This window comes from Poromitra crassiceps (genome assembly GCF_964638095.1).
Source record: "Poromitra crassiceps genome assembly, chromosome: 23".
Lineage (NCBI taxonomy): Eukaryota > Metazoa > Chordata > Actinopteri > Beryciformes > Melamphaidae > Poromitra > Poromitra crassiceps.
In genome coordinates, this window is record NC_139639.1 from 9,457,631 (window position 1) to 9,480,130 (window position 22,500).

At 44.6% G+C, this 22,500-nt stretch overlaps 1 protein-coding gene across 1 annotated transcript in view; it reads right to left on the bottom strand.

Moving 5' to 3' along the window:
* adcy8 (adenylate cyclase 8 (brain)) overlaps positions 1-22,500 on the bottom strand; it is a gene marked incomplete at both ends in the record, with an annotated part of 56,004 nt that overhangs the window by 29,961 nt on the left and 3,543 nt on the right. Inside the window, 2 exons of the mRNA XM_083658940.1 lie at positions 20,433-20,726; positions 21,188-21,511. Of these exons, the coding sequence (XP_083515066.1) occupies positions 20,433-20,726; positions 21,188-21,511 (618 nt within the window). The remainder of the gene's footprint in view (positions 1-20,432; positions 20,727-21,187; positions 21,512-22,500) is intronic.

The window sequence follows — 22,500 nt, forward strand, 5'->3', positions numbered from 1 at the left end:
TCACTAACATGGTGTAAATATAATATGGTTCAGATTGTCACTAACATGGTGTAAATATAATATAGTTCAGATTGTCACTAACATGGTGTAAATATAATATAGTTCAGATTGTCCCTAACATGGTGTAAATATAATATAGTTCAGATTGTCACTAAGTGATGGTGTAAATATAATATAGTTCAGATTGTCACTAACATGGTGTAAATATAATATAGTTCAGATTGTCACTAAATATAATATAGGTATTTTTGGAACTGTGAAGAACTGGTCCCCACTGACTTCAGCTGTTTTGGAAGAAGGCTGCTATGCCGCTGTGTCAGTAATCTCCCTGTGTGTTATAATTATGGACAAATCTCACCTGTGTTTCACCTGGCATGAGGGGGAGGAGTTAACTTCACCTGTGTTTCACCTGGCATGAGGGGGAGGAGTTAACTTCACCTGTGTTTCAACGCAGATGTGAGTTATAATAGTCATTGGAATGCCTTCTGAGGGCAGCATTCAATATCATTGGTTTAATCATTGGTCTAATCAGTGAGAGCAGGAGGCGGGTTCATTGGAATTATGCATTCATGAACGCAGCCATATTGCATCGAGTCCATTCCCATTCAGAAGTGCTGAGCAGCAGAGATACCTGCCAGGTAAAACTTTATAAACTGTTTTTTAATCAGAATAAGATGGTAAACAGTTCAAAACGTCTCTAAACACTTTCAGCATAGCAGACAGCTATAGCAGCTAGCTAGTTCACTAGCTATAACGCTAGCTGCTCCCAGAGGCTCCAGAAACAATGCTGCTCTCAGAGCAGATTATACTCTATACAGTACATGCAACAACAGTCATTTGCTGTTCCCAGGGCACTTTTCCCGCAAACGAGTAACGAAGATACTTTTTGGAAATGTATCGAAGTAAAAAGTATAGATTTTATTACCGGAATGTAGTGGAGTAAATGTGAAAGTTGAAAGAAAAATAAATAGTCAAGTTAAGTACAGATAGTACTTAAAAATACTCAAGTACAGTAACAAAGTATTTGTACTTATTTACTTTACACCACTGCTACTGTAGCTGAATAGTGTAGGTTGGATAAACCTCTAGCTGGTATAAGCTTGGTCTAGCTTTGTGTCAAACCATCATCATTTCCTTTATTTTACCAGGTAGATTATTGAGAACACATTCTCTTTTACAATAATGACCTGGCCAAGAGGGCATAGAGGCATACACAAAAATAGAATCAATACAAATAAAAACAAATATAGACAGTGTTAAAAATCATTTAGCACAAAAAAGTCACACAGCAAGTCTTAGACTTAACAGACAGGACAAACAAAACATACAGGTAGTGCAGGGTTAGGAGACGGGGCAGGGGAGTCAGGACAATTGGCAATTGCAAGCATGTGTTAAAAATGACTTCAATATACTGCCAAAGGCAGCCAGGACAACAAACTGGTCCAGCTGAAGTGATTTGTTGAGCCCATTCCAAGCAGATGCAGCAGCAGAGTGGAAGGCTTTGCTACCAAAGGAGTTCTTGGTTTTGGGGACGGCGAGAGTGATGACCGCGTTGGATCTGAGGTTGTAAGTAGATGTGGAGATGTGCAGAAGATTGGATAGATAGGCTGGGGTGTGTCCAGTGAGTGCTTTGTAGATCAGGGTGTACCAATGTGACTCACGTCTGGCTTGGAGAGAGGTGAGGCTTATTTGACTGTAAAGAGAGCAGTGGTGAGTACGGTAGGCAGCTCCGGTGGCGAATCTGATGGCTGAGTGGTAGAGGGTATCCAGTTTGGCAAGCGTGGTTTTTGAAGCATGTTGGTAAATGACATCACCATAATCAAAGGCGGGAAGAATGCATGATTTGAAAATGGAGATTCTGGAGGAGTGAGTAAAGCAGAGTTTGTTTCTGTAAAGGAAGCCAAGCTTGGATTTGATGTGGGATTGAAGTTTACTGATGTGAGTGTTAAAGCTGAGGGAGTCATCTAGCCAGATGCCAAGGTATTTGTATGAGTGGACGCGTTCTATGAGGATGTTGTTGAGAGTGGTTAAGGAAAACTGGGTTGGATTATTAAACCAGGCCAACACATCATCAGATGTTAGAGTTCCTTCCTGCTGGTTTAACAGCTTTCACTGACTTTCACTAAGTCACAATGTTTTATATTAGGTGTTTGACAAAGTGAGTGTGAGAAGAATAATGACATGGCTTTGCTGCTCGCTCGCTCACTCTCTCTCTCTCTCTCTGTCTCTCTCTCTCTCTCTCTCTCTCTCTCTCTGTCTCTCTCTCTCTCTCTCTCTGTCTCTCTCTCTCTCTATTTCTCTCTCTCTCTCTCTCTCTTTGTGACATGTGTTCTCACTCTGCACACAAAGTCATATGCATAAAGGCTGCCTGTCTTCTCTGTGATGCTCTCAATTGTTGTCTGAGAATTAATGTCTTGATAATTGTGATGAAAACACATTTGACACAACATCAGAAGAGCTACTGTGTCTGGAGGGAGGGCTGGCCTTTACACATGATGTAGATAACACTAATGTGGAAAACATGCTACAACGTCAGCCTCCACTTGGAGCCTTGCCGACAGCAGCTAGACCTACTATATACTCCAGCTAGACCTACTATATACTCCAGCTAGACCTACTATATACTCCAGCTAGACCTACTATATACTCCAGCTAGACCTACTATATACTCCAGCTAGACCTACTATATACTCCAGCTAGATCTACTATATACTCCAGCTAGACCTACTATATACTCCAGCTAGACCTACTATATACTCCAGCTAGACCTACTATATACTCCAGCTAGACCTACTATATACTCCAGCTAGACCTACTATATACTCCAGCTAGACCTACTATATACTCCAGCTAGACCCACTATATACTCCAGCTAGACCCACTATATACTCCAGCTAGACCCACTATATACTCCAGCTAGACCTACTATATACTCCAGCTAGACCTACTATATACTCCAGCTAGACCTACTATATACTCCAGCTAGACCTACTATATACTCCAGCTAGATCTACTATATACTCCAGCTAGACCTACTATATACTCCAGCTAGACCTACTATATACTCCAGCTAGACCTACTATATACTCCAACGTCAGTTTGACCAGGGGCTCGCAGGGGGATCCCCAGTAAATTGTGTGATTTCACTAGGATTTCAATGACTAGAAGTTAGCCTAAAGGTCCTCGGGAGCGTTATTTTCATGCGATTAATTCGCACGTCAATAATATTCGCACGTCAATGCAACCGTGCATACCAATGGTGAAGTTTTGCTGAGCGTTATTGCAGCGTTTATTTTTTCGGACCAATACATATATTATATATATTTATAACATAACCGCTGTGGAACTATCAGTTAATCCCTGTGTTTCAACGGTTTTCTGGCGCTCTCTCTCCCCATGTATTATCAAGCTCACTCGACCACATAAACACAGAACACAACAATATCTGAACACAAAAATACACACATGGGGCTACGTCTGTCCACATGAACACACTGCCACAATATTGTGTGCGTCAGAATTGATGTTTTTGAGGGGAAACTTTTCTATAATGATTTAAAAAAGTGTACTTTTGCATAGTATACCTTTAAGTACAGTCATGGAGTAGTTGTAGGCTACGTAGTTACTTCCCATCTCTGTAGACACCATTCACACTAAGTCACAGCATTCCATTGACATGTGAAAGCAGTGTTGCCAGAGTCCTCGACACCTCCAGTCTCACAGCCAAAGTGCTAATTGGATTAGCGACTCAAATGACTAAGATGACACGTCCGGCCTGCATGAGGGCGTGGCTGCTACACGTCCGGCCTGCATGAGGGCGTGGCTGCTACAGCGCTTCATCTCTAAATGAGCAGTGATGAAAACTGAGATCGTCTCCAATATGTTGTGAACGTGCTGCACTCACTTTGCTCTCTGTGTGTGCTGCAAACAACATGGCTCTACTGTGCTGCTGTGTCCTCTGGCTCTCTGTGTGTGCTGCAAAGAACATGGCTCTACTGTGCTGCTGTGTCCTCTGGCTCTCTGTGTGTGCTGCAAAGAACATGGCTCTACTGTGCTGCTGTGCTCCACGCTTTCAATTCAAATCTCAATGACACTGAAGGCTGCTGCGGGTTATCACGCTGTACTACTAGGGCTGGGTATTGGCAAGGATCTCACGATACGATACGTATCACGATACTCGGGTCACGGTACGATTGTATCACGATATATTGCGATGCGATACATATTGCGATATATTGCGATATTCTACCGAATTTACTCAAAATTAAATAATAGAGCTAAAGATACAACACACTGTGTACCACCCAGGTAGTGTAATAATATGTACATCACTTTATACTGATAAGTTAGTGGACAAATTTAGTCAAAACTACTGAGTGTTGAGTGTTACTGAACGCATCGATATGGGAAATATCGATACAGTATCGATTAGGGGTGGGAATCACCAGATGCAGAGGCCTGGCATGGCATGGCCTGCAAAAAAAAAAAATAATAATAATAATAATATCCGATAATATTCGATACTTGGCGTCCAAGTATCGATACAGTATCGGGAAATAAAATATCGCGATATATTGCCGTATCGATTATATTGCCCAGCCCTATGTACTACTGTACTAACCTTTGTGTTTGTGTTACTAGATTATCAGCCTGATCAAAGACGTGACGGTGACAGGAGAGGAGCGCTGTACAGGAAGCTGGGAAAAAAGGTAGGGCTGTCCCAGAAGAGACTGGGTTCCCAGATTGGCCAGTAGGTGGTGCTATGCCGAATTGCACGAAAGCAGGCGGTGCAATCCGTCAGGGCCCTCTAAGCACATTCCCCAAGTTTGAAGTTGATCGGACGAACGGTTCTCGAGATAAAGCGCTTTTCGTGTTTGGTTACCCAGACACCACCCGGGCGTCCGAAAATGGCAGGTTTTGAAGTAAGATGTGGATTGTGCAATAAAGCTGTTTGGTACTTTGGGTGGATGGTCGTAAAGATGACAGACCTTTTTTCCTGCTAGACCAGAGAGAGAGTAAGAGCAGTCGGACTCTCTCTCTCGCTGAAACGGAGTCTGTTAAGCGAGACTAGACCAGTTCTTATAAGGTTATATAAAAGGTAAGAACTGAGTATATTAGGGTTCAGATCATGTTATGTGAAGACATAAAATAATATGTGGAATATGCATTAGTATTCTAGCTCTGGGTCTTCCCAAAAACGCTGCTGTTTAAATAATGAGACTATTCAAATATTAACAACAGCTCCACTAAATTCACATACAGCATTCTGACAGCACTGGAGAATAACAAAAAACAACTATAGCCCCTTCTAGACCACATACACACGCACAGACACACACACACACACACACACACACACACACACACACACACACACACACACACACACAGACACACACACACACACACACACACACACTCCTTTGATATAAAATTCATTTTTTTAGCTATTTAAATATGTATAAGTTCACATCGCTTGCTTTTCGGCAGAAAACTCTTGGTAGAAATTGCATCAAAGAGTGCGTTTGTGTGTGGAGAAGTGATGGCCGGTACATCAGTACAAACACAGGAAGCTCTGACTCCACTCAGAAACAACTCTATTCCTCTTAGCTTAGCATCAACACAACACAGCAGCTGAAGGTGAAGGAAGGGACAGCTGTAGACTGGAGGAGAATCATGTACAGCAGTCTGTGATGCTTTATACTGCACCAACATTCAACTGATTTACTGTCACTCTGTTGTACATGTGTGAAATTCTTATGCTAGAGGCTCCATTACAAGACATAGTGCATGTACAGTGTAGCTATATAGTCACTACAGTAATACTTATGTATGTAAATATACACTGCCAGTCACTTGTTTGTAACGTGTGGAATCCACACATGTGAGGCTCTCTTAAGGCATTCTATGTATGGATTCATGTCTCGCCTGGATGAGTCAGAACAGTATTATTGAGGATATAGTCAATCCTGGGAAGAGCTGTCCTCGGTTCTCTTCCAGGCTGCGTAAACACTGGAGAGTCAGCCTCTATTTATGATCTTATGTTTGTTATTTCTCTCACTTTTTTTTTTAACTGTATAATTTGTTGTGTGATGTTGATAATATGTATGTACTCTATGGACTCCATGTGTGTCTGGAATAAAGTTTGAATTGAATTGAATTGAAAATACAGCATAAGGCAAGCGGTAAATAAGGCAAAAATGAGAGACAAAAAGCGATAGAATAATAAAATAATCATAATAATAATAAGAACAGCAGCACTTGCCAGTGGAAGCTGAAGGTGACCAGAGGAAAGCAAAGAGAAAAGAGAGAGAAACTCATTCCCAAGTTCAACTGCTCCTATGTTGACACTTTGTCAAATACCTTTCATAGCCACAGTAAGTAATCAGATTACAAACTGAATGTGTCTTAGTGCAGTAAGTATGCAGCGCAGCGCTCACATGAATAGTAGAAGATATACAATCAAGAAAAACAATCACAAATGATAAAGTGCAAAATATAAAGTCATTTTCACCATGACAGCTGAGTCAGTCACTGTAAAAAAACATTTTCACCATGACAGCTGAGTCAGTCCCTGTAAAAAAACATTTTCACCATGACAGCTGAGTCAGTCCCTGTAAAGAAACATTTTCACCATGACAGCTGAGTCAGTCCCTGTAAAGAAACATTTTCACCATGACAGCTGAGTCAGTCCCTGTAAAAAAAACATCTTCACCATGACAGCTGAGTCAGTCCCTGTAAAAAACATTTTCACCATGACAGCTGAGTCAGTCCCTGTAAAGAAACATTTTCACCATGACAGCTGAGTCAGTCCCTGTAAAGAAACATTTTCACCATGACAGCTGAGTCAGTCCCTGTAAAGAAACATTTTCACCATGACAGCTGAGTCAGTCCCTGTAAAAAACATTTTCACCATGACAGCTGAGTCAGTCCCTGTAAAGAAACATGTTCACCATGACAGCTGAGTCAATCCCTGTAAAGAAACATGTTCACCATGACAGCTGAGTCAGTCCCTGTAAAGAAACATTTTCACCATGACAGCTGAGTCAGTCCCTGTAAAAAAACATTTTCACCATGACAGCTGAGTCAGTCCCTGTAAAGAAACATTTTCACCATGACAGCTGAGTCAGTCCCTGTAAAGAAACATTTTCACCATGACAGCTGAGTCAGTCCCTGTAAAAAAACATTTTCACCATGACAGCTGAGTCAGTCCCTGTAAAGAAACATGTTCACCATGAAAGCTGAGTCAGTCCCTGTAAAGAAACATGTTCACCATGACAGCTGAGTCAGTCCCTGTAAAGAAACATTTTCACCATGACAGCTGAGTCAGTCCCTGTAAAAAAACATTTTCACCATGACAGCTGAGTCAGTCCCTGTAAAGAAACATTTTCACCATGACAGCTGAGTCAGTCCCTGTAAAGAAACATTTTCACCATGACAGCTGAGTCAGTCCCTGTAAAGAAACATTTTCACCATGACAGCTGAGTCAGTCACTGTAAAGAAACATTTTCACCATGACAGCTGAGTCAGTCCCTGTAAAGAAACATTTTCACCATGACAGCTGAGTCAGTCCCTGTAAAAAAACATTTTCACCATGACAGCTGAGTCAGTCACTGTAAAGAAACATTTTCACCATGACAGCTGAGTCAGTCCCTGTAAAGAAACATTTTCACCATGACAGCTGAGTCAGTCCCTGTAAAAAAACATTTTCACCATGACAGCTGAGTCAGTCCCTGTAAAAAACATTTTCACCATGACAGCTGAGTCAGTCCCTGTAAAGAAAACAAAACGCTAATCTCATTAAACGCTGACTCCAGAGCAGAGAACCAAGCGCTGCTGGCTGGTGCCCGGCGCTATGAATAGATTAACGCTGGGAGGTAATCCTGTCTGAAATCACCTTCCATGTGAAGAGTAATCTGAAAATCACTCTCACTCTGAGCCCAAAACCTCTCTCAATATGCTCTCATATTATGTTCTCACCATGTCTGACCACGGAACATCTCCTCAAGAATCATAAGCTTCATGTGCAGAAAACCTCCAAGCTGTCAAAGTCAAATCTTTGATTGATTGATTGATTGATTGATTGATTGATTGATTGATTGATTTGATTATGGATATTGACATGTAAAAGTGCGGACACTTATTTCCAACATGGTCCCTGGTGTTAGAAAACAGGAAATACAGTGACACATAACAGCATATAAACAATACAGAACAATCAAGAATAAAAAGAAACAAGAGATACAACGAAACGCTCAACACGTTAAGCTAGCTTACTCAGCAATAACTTTTCAGAAGGTTCTTAAAAGCGTTCAGAGAATTCACAGACTTTCATGACACTGACTATTAGACTCCTGTATTCCTTTGATTTAAGAATGTCCAACAAAGCATTTCACCGTCTCATTGGCAGAACGAGTGCTGGCAGCGACACATTCAGGGACAACAAGGTGTTGTCAGCACAGTTTAGTGACGGGGATACATTCAGGGACAACAAGGTGTTGTCAGCACACTTTAGTGATGGGGACGGAGCGGAAGGCTTTCATTGAGATCAATGTGTTGCCGCCAGGCCGTAATGGAGGGGAGGCAGGCCGTAATGGAGGGGAGGCAGGCCGTAATGGAGGGGAGGGGAGGGAGAAATCAAAAGTGAATGACTTGCAGGTAACTTTGAGGGTCAACACACACATTATACATTTCACATGAACTGCTCCTCTCATCCACACACAGACGTACAGTGAGTCTTTTCATCCACACAGACTTTACAGTAAGCGCAACAATAGTATACACTTCAATCCCTAACATTACAAGCAACCACGTTACTGACTATTCTCTGTCATTTACATCATTTGACAGAAAAATCTGAAGGCCGTCCGTTTTGACAGATTGATGATAGATAGATGATACGGAGCAGCCGGACAAGAATCAGGAGAGTCTACTATATAACATTTCACTTGGAGCAAAACCCCCCCACCAAAAAGAAATTTGTGAAATGTCATACACACTCTCCTGATTCTAAATGTAGCTGAATCGCCTGGTTTGACCAAGTACTGTACAACAATTTTTATAAGCATTTTATGAAAATGTCTAAATGGAAAAATGAATGGGCGGATGAAATCCCTTGGTTTGTATGCCTAGCCTGGAAGAGGGTGTGACTTTGGCACTCTATTGTAAAACTACATGAGGTGTGATATATGGAGGCAGGAGACTGTTCTGGCTCTGAAACAACACAAAAGCTTTTCAGAGGCCAGGGTGGTGGAGGGGTGAGGAGATGAGTCCAGGGTGGTGGAGGGGTGAGGAGATGAGTCCAAGGTGGTGGAGGGGTGAGGAGATGAGTCCAGGTGGTGGAGGGGTGAGGAGATGAGTCCAGGGCAGACCTGTGACTCTCCCACACTGAGGCCAGGGTGGTGGAGGGGTGAGGAGATGAGTCCAGGCCAGACCTGTGACTCTCCCACACTGACAATCAAGCCAGACAAACTGTGGCCAAGGCCAACCTGATGAGGCCTGCTGTGAAGCCTGTCCATGATGGCCTGGAGCCACACACTCAATCAAGCCTTCATCTCTGTTTTATCTCTGCCTTTAACTGTGTGTTATTATCCTTTAATCCATATTCTTCTTCTGGCTGTCACTTTGTAGCTACAACGTAAACATGTTGTAGTTGTATGTCAGTGTGTGCTGTGTTAAACTGTAAGAGCTCCATCTTCCGACAGGCGCTATATATAGCGCTTGCGCACCTGTTTGCGTGTGCCTTAAGGCACGGAAGATAGCATTCCGCCTTGCGCCGTCCGCCAGGTGTTCTGCCGAGTTTTGCTCCCCCGCCGAGCAGCAAAAAAAAGCATCCCCACCTCACGGGAGCATACTTGTAATGATTTATACAGAAATGTAACTGTTTAAAAGTGATATAATTGTCTGGTAGACGTGACCTCCCTGATTTCTCAGTTAAAACAGCCCCGAAATATGTTGGGGATGCAATTCTCGGCCGGGATGCGGAAAGGTTCACGGCAGGTGTCGCAAGCGCAAATTAGAGCCGTGCCAAAATCATCTGCGCCCCAAAATGCCTGCGCAAACGGGATTTGGACGGTCTTAAGTACCATAATTATTCACAGGCGTGGCCAGACAAGGCTGGGCATTACGTCAATCAAAACCAATCAGATTCACGTCTTGCAATGGCTGTTTGCACGAGGCATGCAATATGCTGTAATTCTCTCCATGCGTAATAGAGTGTACTCACTCGTGCGAGGACAGAGGAAGCTTATTGACAGATCGTCTGTGGTGCCAACGACCCTCCGGCTTATGAAGGTAAATAGCCTATGTGCATTGTCCAACAAGTTTTCTCAATTAATTTCCCTCTTTGCGATGTGATAAAAGTTTCTCAGTGAGTTATAGTTGATTGCCTCACTGAATTATCTGCTAATACCCAATTTTAGCAGCATAATTTGATGTCTTGGCATGGCAAGGCTGTGCTTAATGACATATCCAAAAGGAATTCCACTTTCCACTGTGCAAATACCGCTCTGCGCTGGGAGCGCAGCCATAATCTCCGTGCAGAGCACTCAGCACAGAGAGGTATTTGTGCGTAAGATAGTCTCTTAAAACAGACTGTCTCATCTACATCCGGCGAATGCAGCTATACAGTCTGTACGTTACACCCCCAGAACATGCACAAGGAAGTTGGGAAAAAAACCTTCAGACAGGAAAGAAGTTCGACGGAATCCGACCAATCACGACACGTGTGTCCACGAAAAATGCGGCATATTGGATTCTGATTGGACTAATGAGCGGAAAACCCGCCTTTCTACTTCCCATTCCGGTTGGTGCATGATTCTCCCCCACGAACTACAGACGGTATGGTGGAAGCATTTGAAAATTGCGGAAGCCAACTCGTCTGTTCTAAGAGACTATGCGTAAGAGGTCATTTTCAAAGCTCTTAGCGCAAAGTAATTGCGCGCTGCTGACGATAGGGTAATGCCATCAATCCCACATTTTAGCGCTGAAACGCCTGCTTTGGCTTGTTGCAGCCAATGCCCAGTACAATTATCACAGGCATGCGCTTGTGTCTGCCCCCAATTTGCATCGCGCACGGCGTTAAACGAGCGCAAACGCTAAATTAGCGCTTTTGGGAAGATAGAGCCCTAAGTCGTCTATAGAGGGCCAAAGTGAACGTCACTTCCTGCTTTTCTCCCTGTACCAGCGTGTGGTGATGAACGGAGAGATACATCACTTTTTAAAAATCCTGTTTGAATTGTGCCACGGGAGTACACACGTCATGTTTTACACACGTCATGTTTGTCAATGCAAACTTCAATCAATTCAATCATTCCATACAAACAGAATTTAAATTCAGTCGTCTGCTGGAACAAATATCACTTTCAATCCAAGTCCTTTACACAAACACAAGATCTCAAGACAAGTCTGACGTCTCTTCATGCATGGAGTCTCAAGCTATTGTCTAATCTGTCTCTAACATAAATACTTAATGAGGTTGAGGAAAGCATAGATTGATCCTGCCTCTCATCCTCATCACAGCCCTCATGAATAATGAAGGAGCCTGAATTAATGAGCTGGCGGGTTGCCAGGTAGGATGCTTCCTGGACAAAGACCCAAATTAACTGTTTGACTCACCGGCCAAGTGGCCGCTAGATAGACAAAATAATCCACCGCCCAAGCATCCTTTTTACCGGCCAAAATAATAAATAGCATTTTTGTGTCACATCACATATACATATATCCATATATATTAGTGTTGTCACGATACCAAGATTTTACCCTGCGATACTATACCAGCCAAAGTATCACGATACTGGGTAGTGTCACGATACCGCGGAGAAATCTCTCTATTTTTTTGTTTTATGAATGTGCCATGTATTTACCTACACAAATGATAATGTAGGCATGCATGAGCCGGTTGAGACTCTGAAAATGAAAGCACAGAGCCGAAGCACACTGCGCCTTTCAACATTGACAGATATGGAAATTGTCTAGGCCGTGATTGGCTGGCAGCGTGAAACTGGTTGAACAGCCATTTTTCTGTTAAAATTCACAAAATAATTCTTCAATTTTGGTTCATCTGTGTGTGCTGAAATACACGCATGTAGTCGACTTTAGCCTTTCCCCCTCTATCTCCTCTGTGCAGCCGGAGCTCCAGGTAAGCTGGCTTTGACCTTGACAGAGGAAAATGCAGCAAGCTTGAAGAACGGCTAATCGTATGAAGCTCACTGTGCGTGTGTGTGTGTGTGTGTGTGTGTGTGCGTGCGTGTGTGTGTGTGTGTGTGTGTGTGTGTGTGTGTGTGTGTGAGAGTGTGTGTGTGTGTGTGTGTGTGTGTGTGTGTGTGTGTGTCTGAGTGTGTGTGTGTGTGTGCGTGTGTGTGTGTGTGTGTGTGTGTGTGTGTGTGTGTGTGAGAGTGTGTGTGTGCGTGTGTGCGTGCATGCGTGCGGGCCTGCATGTGTGTGTGTGAGAGTGTGTGTGTGTGCGTGCGTGCGTGCGTGCCTGCATGTGTGCGTGTGAGAGTGTGTGTGTGTGTGTGCGTGCGTGTGTGTGTGTGTGTGTGTGTGAGAGTGTCTATATAGAGAGATGAATGAATGAGAGATGATACAGCGCTATTGACTCCTCACAATGCTTTTAGCTTCAGTAGAACACACACTCATTAACATACACACACAACCCCATGTATGCCATGCACACACTTCACAGTCTCTCACACACACACACGCACACGCACACACACACACACACACACACACGCACACGTACACGCACACGCACACACACACACACACACACACACACACACACACACCCACGCACACGCACACACACACACACACACACACACTGGCTCTCCCCAGAACAACCTCTTATTTACGCCTCTGTTCATTGAACAGCGAGTAAAATGAGCAAACGCTTAATGTCCACAGGCAGACATCAATAGAGCAGTCAGTCAGTCAGTGGGAGAGCAGAGTCAGGTGTGTTTCTTGTATAGCGAGTGAGAAGATAGGATGTGATGTTGTCCTGTAGGTCAATACAGGAGTGTGCAGGCCAGAGACAAAGTGTGGAGCGGCACACAGGAGCAGAGAGGCTGGAGGAGCAGACGCAGCCTGATCGATGGGAGGCTAGAAAACCTGGAGCGGAGCGGAGCGGAGAGAGGGAGCAGGAGGACGGGGAAGACGCCCAGACGCAGGGCTTTGACGGGGGAGATTCAGTGCTGTTCCACGTCCCGGGGGAAATCCACTTCACAAGGCCAGCACAAGTTTTAGTCCATTTGTGCACACGGGATACAATTCGTTCCCTCGCTTTCCTTAAACTCTAGTGCAGTTTAGGGAAAAAAATGCAACTTAAAAGGCAAATTTGTCCGCACGTAAAAAGGAAATTGACATAACGAATTGCATATCCTGCGCACGTTACCGTAAATGGCGGCCATGACATACATTATTTTTCTACTGATGGCCACTCCGGGGCTCCGTAGCTTTACGATAGTTTCCCTGGAGAGAAACTAATGAAGACGATCTCTCCTCCTCTCTCCTCATGATACTGTATGTTGAAAACAGCCTTAACCCAACATCATTAACAAGAGCAGCTTAGCATTGCTTGAGTCCATGTGAAATGATGTCATGATGTTAAATGACACAGAGCCTAATCCTTGCTCCGCCCGCCTGCTCCGCTCCGCTCCACGCATCCAACCCGCCCGTCGGAGAGAATAACCACGCCACTCGCATGTCACAGCCGGGGATGAAGACGTTCATGTCAAGCTCTGATCTCAAAGCCTTCTCAAGTCCACTAATAAACCATAAAGCTATCATCATAATAATCCCTCCCACCCACAGGGTTTCCAGCGAGCTAATACTTATAATAATGACATGAGCTAATACTTAGCACAGCGTGGGCGCTAGCTAATTAATACACTCATCTGTGCCCTTCAAACGACAAACATCACACATGTATGGAGACATTTCACTTGTTCACCATAACTCTCCTGTGGTATCCCGTATCCTATCCACCATTCAAACATGATTACAAGCACAAAATAAAAATAAAAATATGGTTCTTTTGAAATCATAAAAGGCAATTGACGTTCTTGGTTGACAAAAATAATCCCTTACAAACTGAATGCTTAAGACCTAAACGCACTGGAAGCAGGAAGTGCGACAAACTGCCTCGACTGAGTCCACTCCCAACTGGATTGTTAAATGAGGGACTATAATGGACTGCTTCCTGTATGGGACAGCTCTGTCTTTTATAATGGACTGCTTCCTGTATGGGACAGCTCTGTCTTTTATAATGGACTGCTTCCTGTATGGGACAGCTCTGTCTTTTATAATGGACTGCTTCCTGTATGGGACAGCTCTGTCTTTTATAATGGACTGCTTCCTGTATGGGACAGCTCTGTCTTTTATAATGGACTGCTTCCTGTATGGGACAGCTCTGTCTTTTATAATGGACTGCTTCCTGTATGGGACAGCTCTGTCTTTTATAATGGACTGCTTCCTGTGGGACGTGGAGGTTTGCATCATAATGGGACTGCATCAGTTAAACAGACATCAGCCAGCGCAGCAATGAGTCATATTTGGATTCACTGTCCTGCAATACTCTCTCTCTCTCTCTCTCTCTCTCTCATCTCTCTTTCTTTGACTCTCTCTCTCTCTCTTTCTGACTCTCTCTCTCTCTCTCATCTCTCTTTCTTTGACTCTCTCTCTCTCTCTTTCTTTCTTTGACTCTCTCTCTCTCTCTTTCTGACTCTCTCTCTCTCTCATCTCTCTTTCTTTGACTCTCTCTCTCTCTCTTTCTGACTCTCTCTCTCTCATCTCTCTTTCTTTGACTCTCTCTCTCTCTCTTTCTGACTCTCTCTCTCTCTCTCATCTCTCTTTCTTTGACTCTCTCTCTCTCTCTTTCTTTCTTTGACTCTCTCTCTCTCTTTCTGACTCTCTCTCTCTCTCATCTCTCTTTCTTTGACTCTCTCTCTCTCTCTTTCTGACTCTCTCTCTCTCATCTCTCTTTCTTTGACTCTCTCTCTCTCTCTTTCTGACTCTCTCTCTCTCTCTCATCTCTCTTTCTTTGACTCTCTCTCTCTCTCTTTCTTTCTTTGACTCTCTCTCTCTCTCTTTCTGACTCTCTCTCTCTCTCATCTCTCTTTCTTTGACTCTCTCTCTCTCTTTCTGACTCTCTCTCTCTCATCTCTCTTTCTTTGACTCTCTCTCTCTCTCTTTCTGACTCTCTCTCTCTCTCTCATCTCTCTTTCTTTGACTCTCTCTCTCTTTCTGACTCTCTCTCTCTCTCTCATCTCTCTTTCTTTGACTCTCTCTCTCTTTCTGACTCTCTCTCTCTCTCTCTCATCTCTCCCTCTGACTCTCTCTCTCTCTCTGACTCTCTCTCTCTCTCTCTCCCTCTGACTCTCTCTCTCTCTCTCTCTCTCTCTCTCTCTTTCTTTGACTCTCTCTCTCTCTCTCTCTTTCTGACTCTCTCTCTCTCTCTCTCTCTCCCTCTGACTCTCTCTCCTTATTATTGACAATTAATGTTTCAAACTTTTTTTAAATGGGGGCTTTCGGTCACTAGACAATCACATCCTTAACAAACGAACACAGCACCGGCTTCACCGGCTTCATTTCAAAGCACGTTCAGTGTGACACCGTGTCATTCAGCCGGTTGAAAACACTCCAGCGCTGTTATATTATTATATTATTGACAGCAAACAAGGTGGAGGAAATATTGAAGCAGGGCTAAAAACAGTGAACAGCTGTAATGTATATGAGGTGTAAACTGAGCCAGGTCCTGTCCAATAGCAGCATCGCATTTCGCTGTGACTAAAGGTTGATTTATGGTCGGCCGCTCGACATTTGTCTCTCGAAATAAAGTAATTGCAGTGTTTCTAATTTATACTTGGGCGGCAGGTTTTCAGTAGTCTCCATGGTAACAGAGAGCTCCGCCCCCTCCTTTAAGCAGCAGCGTCCCTCGATCTCTCCCGTCGGTTACACACACACACACACACACACACACACACACACACACACACACACACACACACACACACACACACGTGCCATCACTGTCAGAACATGTTGACCCAGTCCTACATGCAAACACAACCAGTAGCCCTCCTGTCTGTACTGACAGACAACGACTCACTCCACACAGAACCCTATGTGTCTCCAGACCTCCACACAGAACCCTGTATGTCTCCAGACCTCCACACAGAACCATGTGTGTCTCCAGACCTCCACACAGAACCCTGTGTGTCTCCAGACCTCCACACAGAACCCTGTGTCTCCAGACCTCCACACAGAACCCTGTGTGTCTCCGGACCTCCACACAGAACCCTGTGTGTCTCCAGACCTCCACACAGAACCCTGTGTGTCTCCAGACCTCCACACAGAACCCTGTGTGTCTCCAGACCTCCACACAGAACCCTGTGTCTCCAGACCTCCACACAGAACCCTATGTGTCTCCGGACCTCCACACAGAACCCTGTGTGTCTCCCCAGTGGAGCAGCGAGCCTGGCTGTCAGGCCCCATTACACTGACAGAACTCTCTCTCTCTCCCCGCGACAGAACTAAATCCTCCAGGTAGGCGAGGCGAGGCGACACCCAACAAAAGTGTGGAGGTCTCTTCTGACGTCATATCTGCTGAGAGATTAAGCATAAATGAAGCTTCATGCTTTTGCAGTGGATGTGGTGTTCCAGTGCGTTCCTAAAGTGTGGATATGTGAGTCAAACACAGACTGTCACCTCCAGTATAAGGAGGGCCGTGGACCAGGACGACCCCCCGGAGCGCCCCAAGGGCTCCCCAAGAAAGATAGAGAACCCTTAATCTGGCTAGTAATGCCCTTCTTATACAGGAAGTAATGCCCTTCTTATACAGGAAATGAGGGGATTTTAAGGATGATGACTTCTTTATACCTACCTGACAAAACACCTTCTCAAATAAGGTTCCTCCTCAAATAAGGATCTATTTTGTGGGTGTGTAAAGTTTAGGAGCCCCTGACTTCAAAGCTTCTTCAGTTTAAAGTGACAATGATCTCAAGATCCTACACAAATGCTACACAGGTGAGAATTATTGCTTATTATTATTATTATTATTATTATTATTATTATTATTATTATTAATATTACGATTATTATTCTTATTCTTATTATTGCGTCATCACATCGTCAATCTGAAACATGAGTCACTGTCTGACAGCCATTGTAAGAGTTTGGCAAAGTGGGTGTGTGGACCTCCAGGGGGCAGAACATTGTCCTTCCTAAAAGAATGTGGTGACAGAATAGATGGTCCCAGGTTGGCTTTGTGGGAACACAGTCTCATGCAGGGTCCCAGGTGGGCTTTGTGGGAACACAGTCTTATGCAGGGTCCCTTGATATAAACCAGTATCAAGGTTAAACTGCCATTGGTCTATTTAATGATGAGTGAATGCAACATTGTGACCACCGTCTGAAACAGCACTGAAGGTCTTTCTGCACAAGCCCCAAATAGACTGTGCTGTTTAGGATCACATATCTGCCAGTAGGGGGAGCTGAACTGTGGGAGCATTTCAGGACCCTACTGTGTGTGGACAGCTACTGGTGCTGAAGACTCAACACAGGCAGCAGGCTGGTGGTGCAGATAGTCTTTTTCCTCTTCTATTTTCTTCTTCTTTTTATCTGTCTTGTCTGGTTTTCATTCTAACATGTTAGTTGTCGGTTACAGTAAGTTTGTAGTCGGCATGTCCTACAGTATGTTTTGCTTGGAAATGTCAATAAAATGTTCATTAAGAAATAAATATAAGCTTTCCAGAGTAGACTGCAAGACTGAATCAAGACCTGGCAACCAAGAATGAGATAGACACTCAACAGATAAACAGCTGTTCAAGCCCAACAGCAGGCTGTGTGCAAGGTCAACCTGGGATACAGATAAGATGCTGCACCTCAGCTCCACACATTTCTGTTTTTCTTATTAGACTGAAGAGCAGATATCAAGCAACCGCCACCACAAATCTATATACAAGCTGAACCTACAAAAATCCCATCACATCGATCAATATTCCCTCTAAGCTGATCGTTCCCTGACCCAACATTGAACGATTTGTCACACGGACCAAATCATAACAATCTGGATCATCAGTCAGTGGGAGGTTTGGAGGTTGTTGGCCCTGAAAGACAAACAAACACACAGGCCAGACAGTATACAGGAGGGGAGGGGAGGGGAGAGGAGAGGAGAGAGGGGAGGAGAGGAGAGGAGAGAAGAGGAGAGGAGAGGAGAGGAGAGAAGAGAAGAGAAGAGGAGAGGAGAGGAGAGGAGAGGAGAGGAGAGGAGAGGAGAGGAGAGGAGAGGAGAGAAGAGGAGAGGAGGGGAGGAGAGGAGAGGAGAGAAGAGGAGGGGAGAGAAGAGGAGAGGAGAGGAGAGGAGAGGAGAGGAGAGAAGAGAAGAGGAGAGGAGAGGAGAGAAGAGGAGAGGAGGGGAGGGGAGGAGAGGAGAGGAGAGAAGAGGAGGGGAGAGGAGAGGAGAGGAGAATAGAGGAGAGGAGAGGAGAGGAGAAGAGCGAGGGGAGGAGAGGAGAGGAGAGGAGAGAAGAGGGAGGAGAGGAGAGGAGAGGAGGGGAGAGGAGAGGAGAGGAGAGGAGAGGAGAGGAGAGGAGAGGAGGAGAGAGGAGGAGAGAGGAGAGGGAGGAGAGCAGAGGAGAGGAGAGGAGAGGAGAGGAGAGAAGAGGAGAGGAGAGGAGAGGAGAAGAGAGGAGAGGGAGGAGAGGAGAGGAGAGGACAGGAGAGGAGAGGAGAGGAGAGGGAGGAGAGGAGAGGAGAGGAGAGGAGGAGGAGTGGTGGGTCCCTGCAGAGACGGTTTATTAGAGCGAGACAGCCCAACTGCGAGTCAATACTTCTATCTGTGACGTGGGTTTGGCTCTGCCACGCCCCTTTAGGAGGCTCTGCCACGTCCCTTTAGGAGACTTGCGGCACGTCCTGAGTTTATTCACTCAAATGAGAGAAGTGAACGTGAGCAGAAATTATGACAGATTCTTTCGTCCCATAATCATCAAAGTAAATATTGGGCCCATTTTCCACAAGCCACACATCTTCTGAACATTCTGACACTAAACTGCATTTTCAGACAGACAGATCAGGAGAAAATGTACTTTGTTCGAGACATTTCTGTTACAGCAATACACTTGTGAGATCTGATCTCATTGGTAGCTTTAGTAGCTGGCAATCTGTAGCTAAAATGAACAACTAGTGAGCCAGTAATGATAGGCTTGATGTTATGCTTGTCGGTTGTGCATTGAATAGTGAGTAGTGCTGTAGTGAGTGAAAACTAATGTTGTCTCTCTCTCCACCCATACGCTCAAACACACACTTGAAAATGGCATTCGAGAGGTCACAGTGACCTTGACCTTTGATAACCAAAATGGAATCAGTTCATCCTTGCGTCCAAGTCGATGTTTGAGCCAAATCAGAAGAAATTCTATCAAGCCGTTCTTGAGATATTGTATTAACCAACTTGGGAATGGCGTTCGTGAGGTCACAGTGACCTTGAAGTTTGACCACCAAAATGTAATCAGTTCATCCTTGAGGCCAAGTTAATGTTTGAGGCAAATTTGATGAAATTCCGTCAAGGCATTCCTGAGATATGGCGTTAACAAGCTTGAAAATGGCGTTGGAGAGGTCATAGTGACCTTGACCTTTGATCACCAAAATGTAATCCTTTCATCCTTGCGTCCAAGTCGACGTTTGAGCCAGATTGGCAGAAATTCCATCAAGCAGTTCTTGAGATATCACTTTAACGAACTTGGGAATGGCATTCGTGAGGTCACAGTGACCTTGACCTTTGACCACGAAAATCTAATCAGTTCATTCCTGAGTCCAAGTCGATGTTTGAGACAAGTTTGATGAAATTCCGTCAAGGCATTCCTGAGATATCGCGTTACCAAGCTTGAAAATGGCGTTCGAGAGGTCACAGTGACCTTGACCTTTGACCTTTGACCACCAAAATCTAATCAGATCATCTTTGAGTCTAAGTCGATGTTTGAGGCAAATTTGATGAAATTCCGTCAAGGCATTCCTCAGATATCGCGTTAACAAACATCGTACGGACGTACGGACGGACGGACAACCCGGATCCATAATGCCTCCGGCCTGGCTATCGCCGGCGGAGGCATAAAAAGGTAATATATTTTTCACCATAAAAACATATTTTAATTGCTGGTGTGAATGCCTTACGTACAAGTTAACCTGCCACAGGGTGTTTGTGAATATATGTACGCTAGGAAACTAAACTGAATAACTACCGCGAAGCAAATGAACCACTAGCGAAGAGCATCTCTGATCCAGCCACACCATGTTCACAAACACTTCCAAATGAGGTTGGGGGGGGGGGGGGTGACCACACCCACTTAGGAGACAGGAAGTGTATACCATTTCATAGCATGGGCGCAGCGTGTAATGGGGTCATCTTGTCTACGTAGAGTATCTTTGCTGCCTACCTGGTTGGTGGAGAGCTGCACTGTGTTCTTGTTGAGCAGCAGCTGTAGGCTGAGGTGCAGCGCGGCCGTGGTGAGGCCAGCCAGGATGGCCCAGGTGAGGGGCAGAGGCAGCATGCTGTAGGTGGCAAACAGCGTGAAGAGCACGTAGCCCACGCCGTCGCCCAGCAGCCCATAGCCCAGCCCGGCTGCCACCATCTGAGTGGTCATGGCCCCCCAGGTGACCACACCGCTGTACTGCAGGTAGCTGTGAGAGGTGCTGTCCTTACGCACCACCACCAGGGCACAGATCACCACCTCAACAAGACACAAGGGAGATACAGTCAACTGAAAACAATGTGCTTCATCATGTGGTTATTGCCATTTTGTTTGTCGTATATGCTGATGTTTTTGGGCTGGGCAATATATCAATATTAGATCAATATCATGATATGAGACTAGATTTTGTAAATATCGTAAATATCAAAAGGCTGCATTACCATAAAGTGATGTCATTTTTAGAACTTACCAGACTGTTCTAGCTGTTCCATTATTTGCCTTTACGCACTTAGTCAACCGAATGCTACGTGTGGTGTCAAACAAAACTGAAATGTGAGTTTTTCAGTCAAATGTGCATGTCGTCAATAAATTTAGACAGCAGAAATGTGTGTCACGATATTAAACTATCTGCATATCATCACGATATGATTCACTGAAAGACAATAAACGATCATATTGAATTATGGCTTATTGATTGTGAAGAACAAGTGGGCACGCACCTCGATGCCGGTGAAGAAGCCCAGCAGCATGCCTTTGATGGGGTCCATGGGCTGGGAGGCCAGCGTGAGGTGGAGCACGAGCAGCGTGAGCTTGGTGACCACGTCCAGGATGTTCATCACCACCACAGACTTGCGGCGCTGACCCAGGAAGTAGCGCTGGTACAGCCTCTCCAGGTCACGTGACTTGAAGGCGTTGCGTAGCGTGGGGAAGATGACGCCGCGGTACGTGTAGCCCCAGTTCAGGAAGAAGTCTGAGTTGCTGGGCGCGCGGCAGTCGATCTGCAGGAAGCCCAGGTCGCTGCTGCCCGCGCGCTCGGGGAACACCTGGATGTGGGAGGTGTCAATCACAAGTTTCATCATTCACGATACTATATTATATTGATTCTGTGGGACAACAATACAATACTGATATCACAAAGTCACGATACGATTTCGATTCGATTCAATCCAGGGCCCTGTGATCAATGAGACAATATCATTATGCCCATTTAACATTACAGAACATTACATTTATATCAACTCACAAATAGCAACTAAAATTATCATTTGACCATTTCTATTTTCATACATACCATTTTTATTTTCATATAGTTTTCATACAGTTTTATTTCCCATACAGTTTACCGCACTGTCGCGCAAGCCAACATGCTGGCACGCAAGCCAACATGCTGGCACGTCAATTCCACATGTGTGCACTGATGAGGTAAAAATGGCATTGTTTAGAAGCTACTGGACTCCATTGTATACGGCCCACCTGTGGTGTACCTATAGCAATGAGAAAACCTCAGGTGGCATTCAGGATTCTGCTCAAACTCCCCAGGTGGTCTAGTGCAAGTGAAATGTTTGTGTCAAACAATGTACCCACCTTTCATGCTGTATTGAGACATGTTATGTATAGATTTATGTGTAGACTGAAAGAGTCAAAGAGTGTGATTATAACCGTTTTAACTGACATAATAACAGAGTGATACAAGGTATTCATCTTGCTTTTGGAAACACTGGACCCAAAGCCTTTATGTTTTTTAAAGTCCCTGGAAACCAGAAATATTTCTTTATTATTTAGCATTTTGAGTTCATCACATCACAGGACCCTATGTTAATAAGCCACCAGCCAAATTTGAACGATGATGAACGTCGCAAAGTATATAAATTTAGGTTTGACAGTCTGGCAAAACTCATGAGAAAATCATTATTTTTTAGAGTGTATTTCTCCCGCGGACTGTGTGGGCGTGTCCCATCTGCAGCAGGTTTTCCGAGAGAGAGAGAGAGCGCGACAGAGGGGGGGGAGGGAAACGGAGAAAGAGATCAAGTTA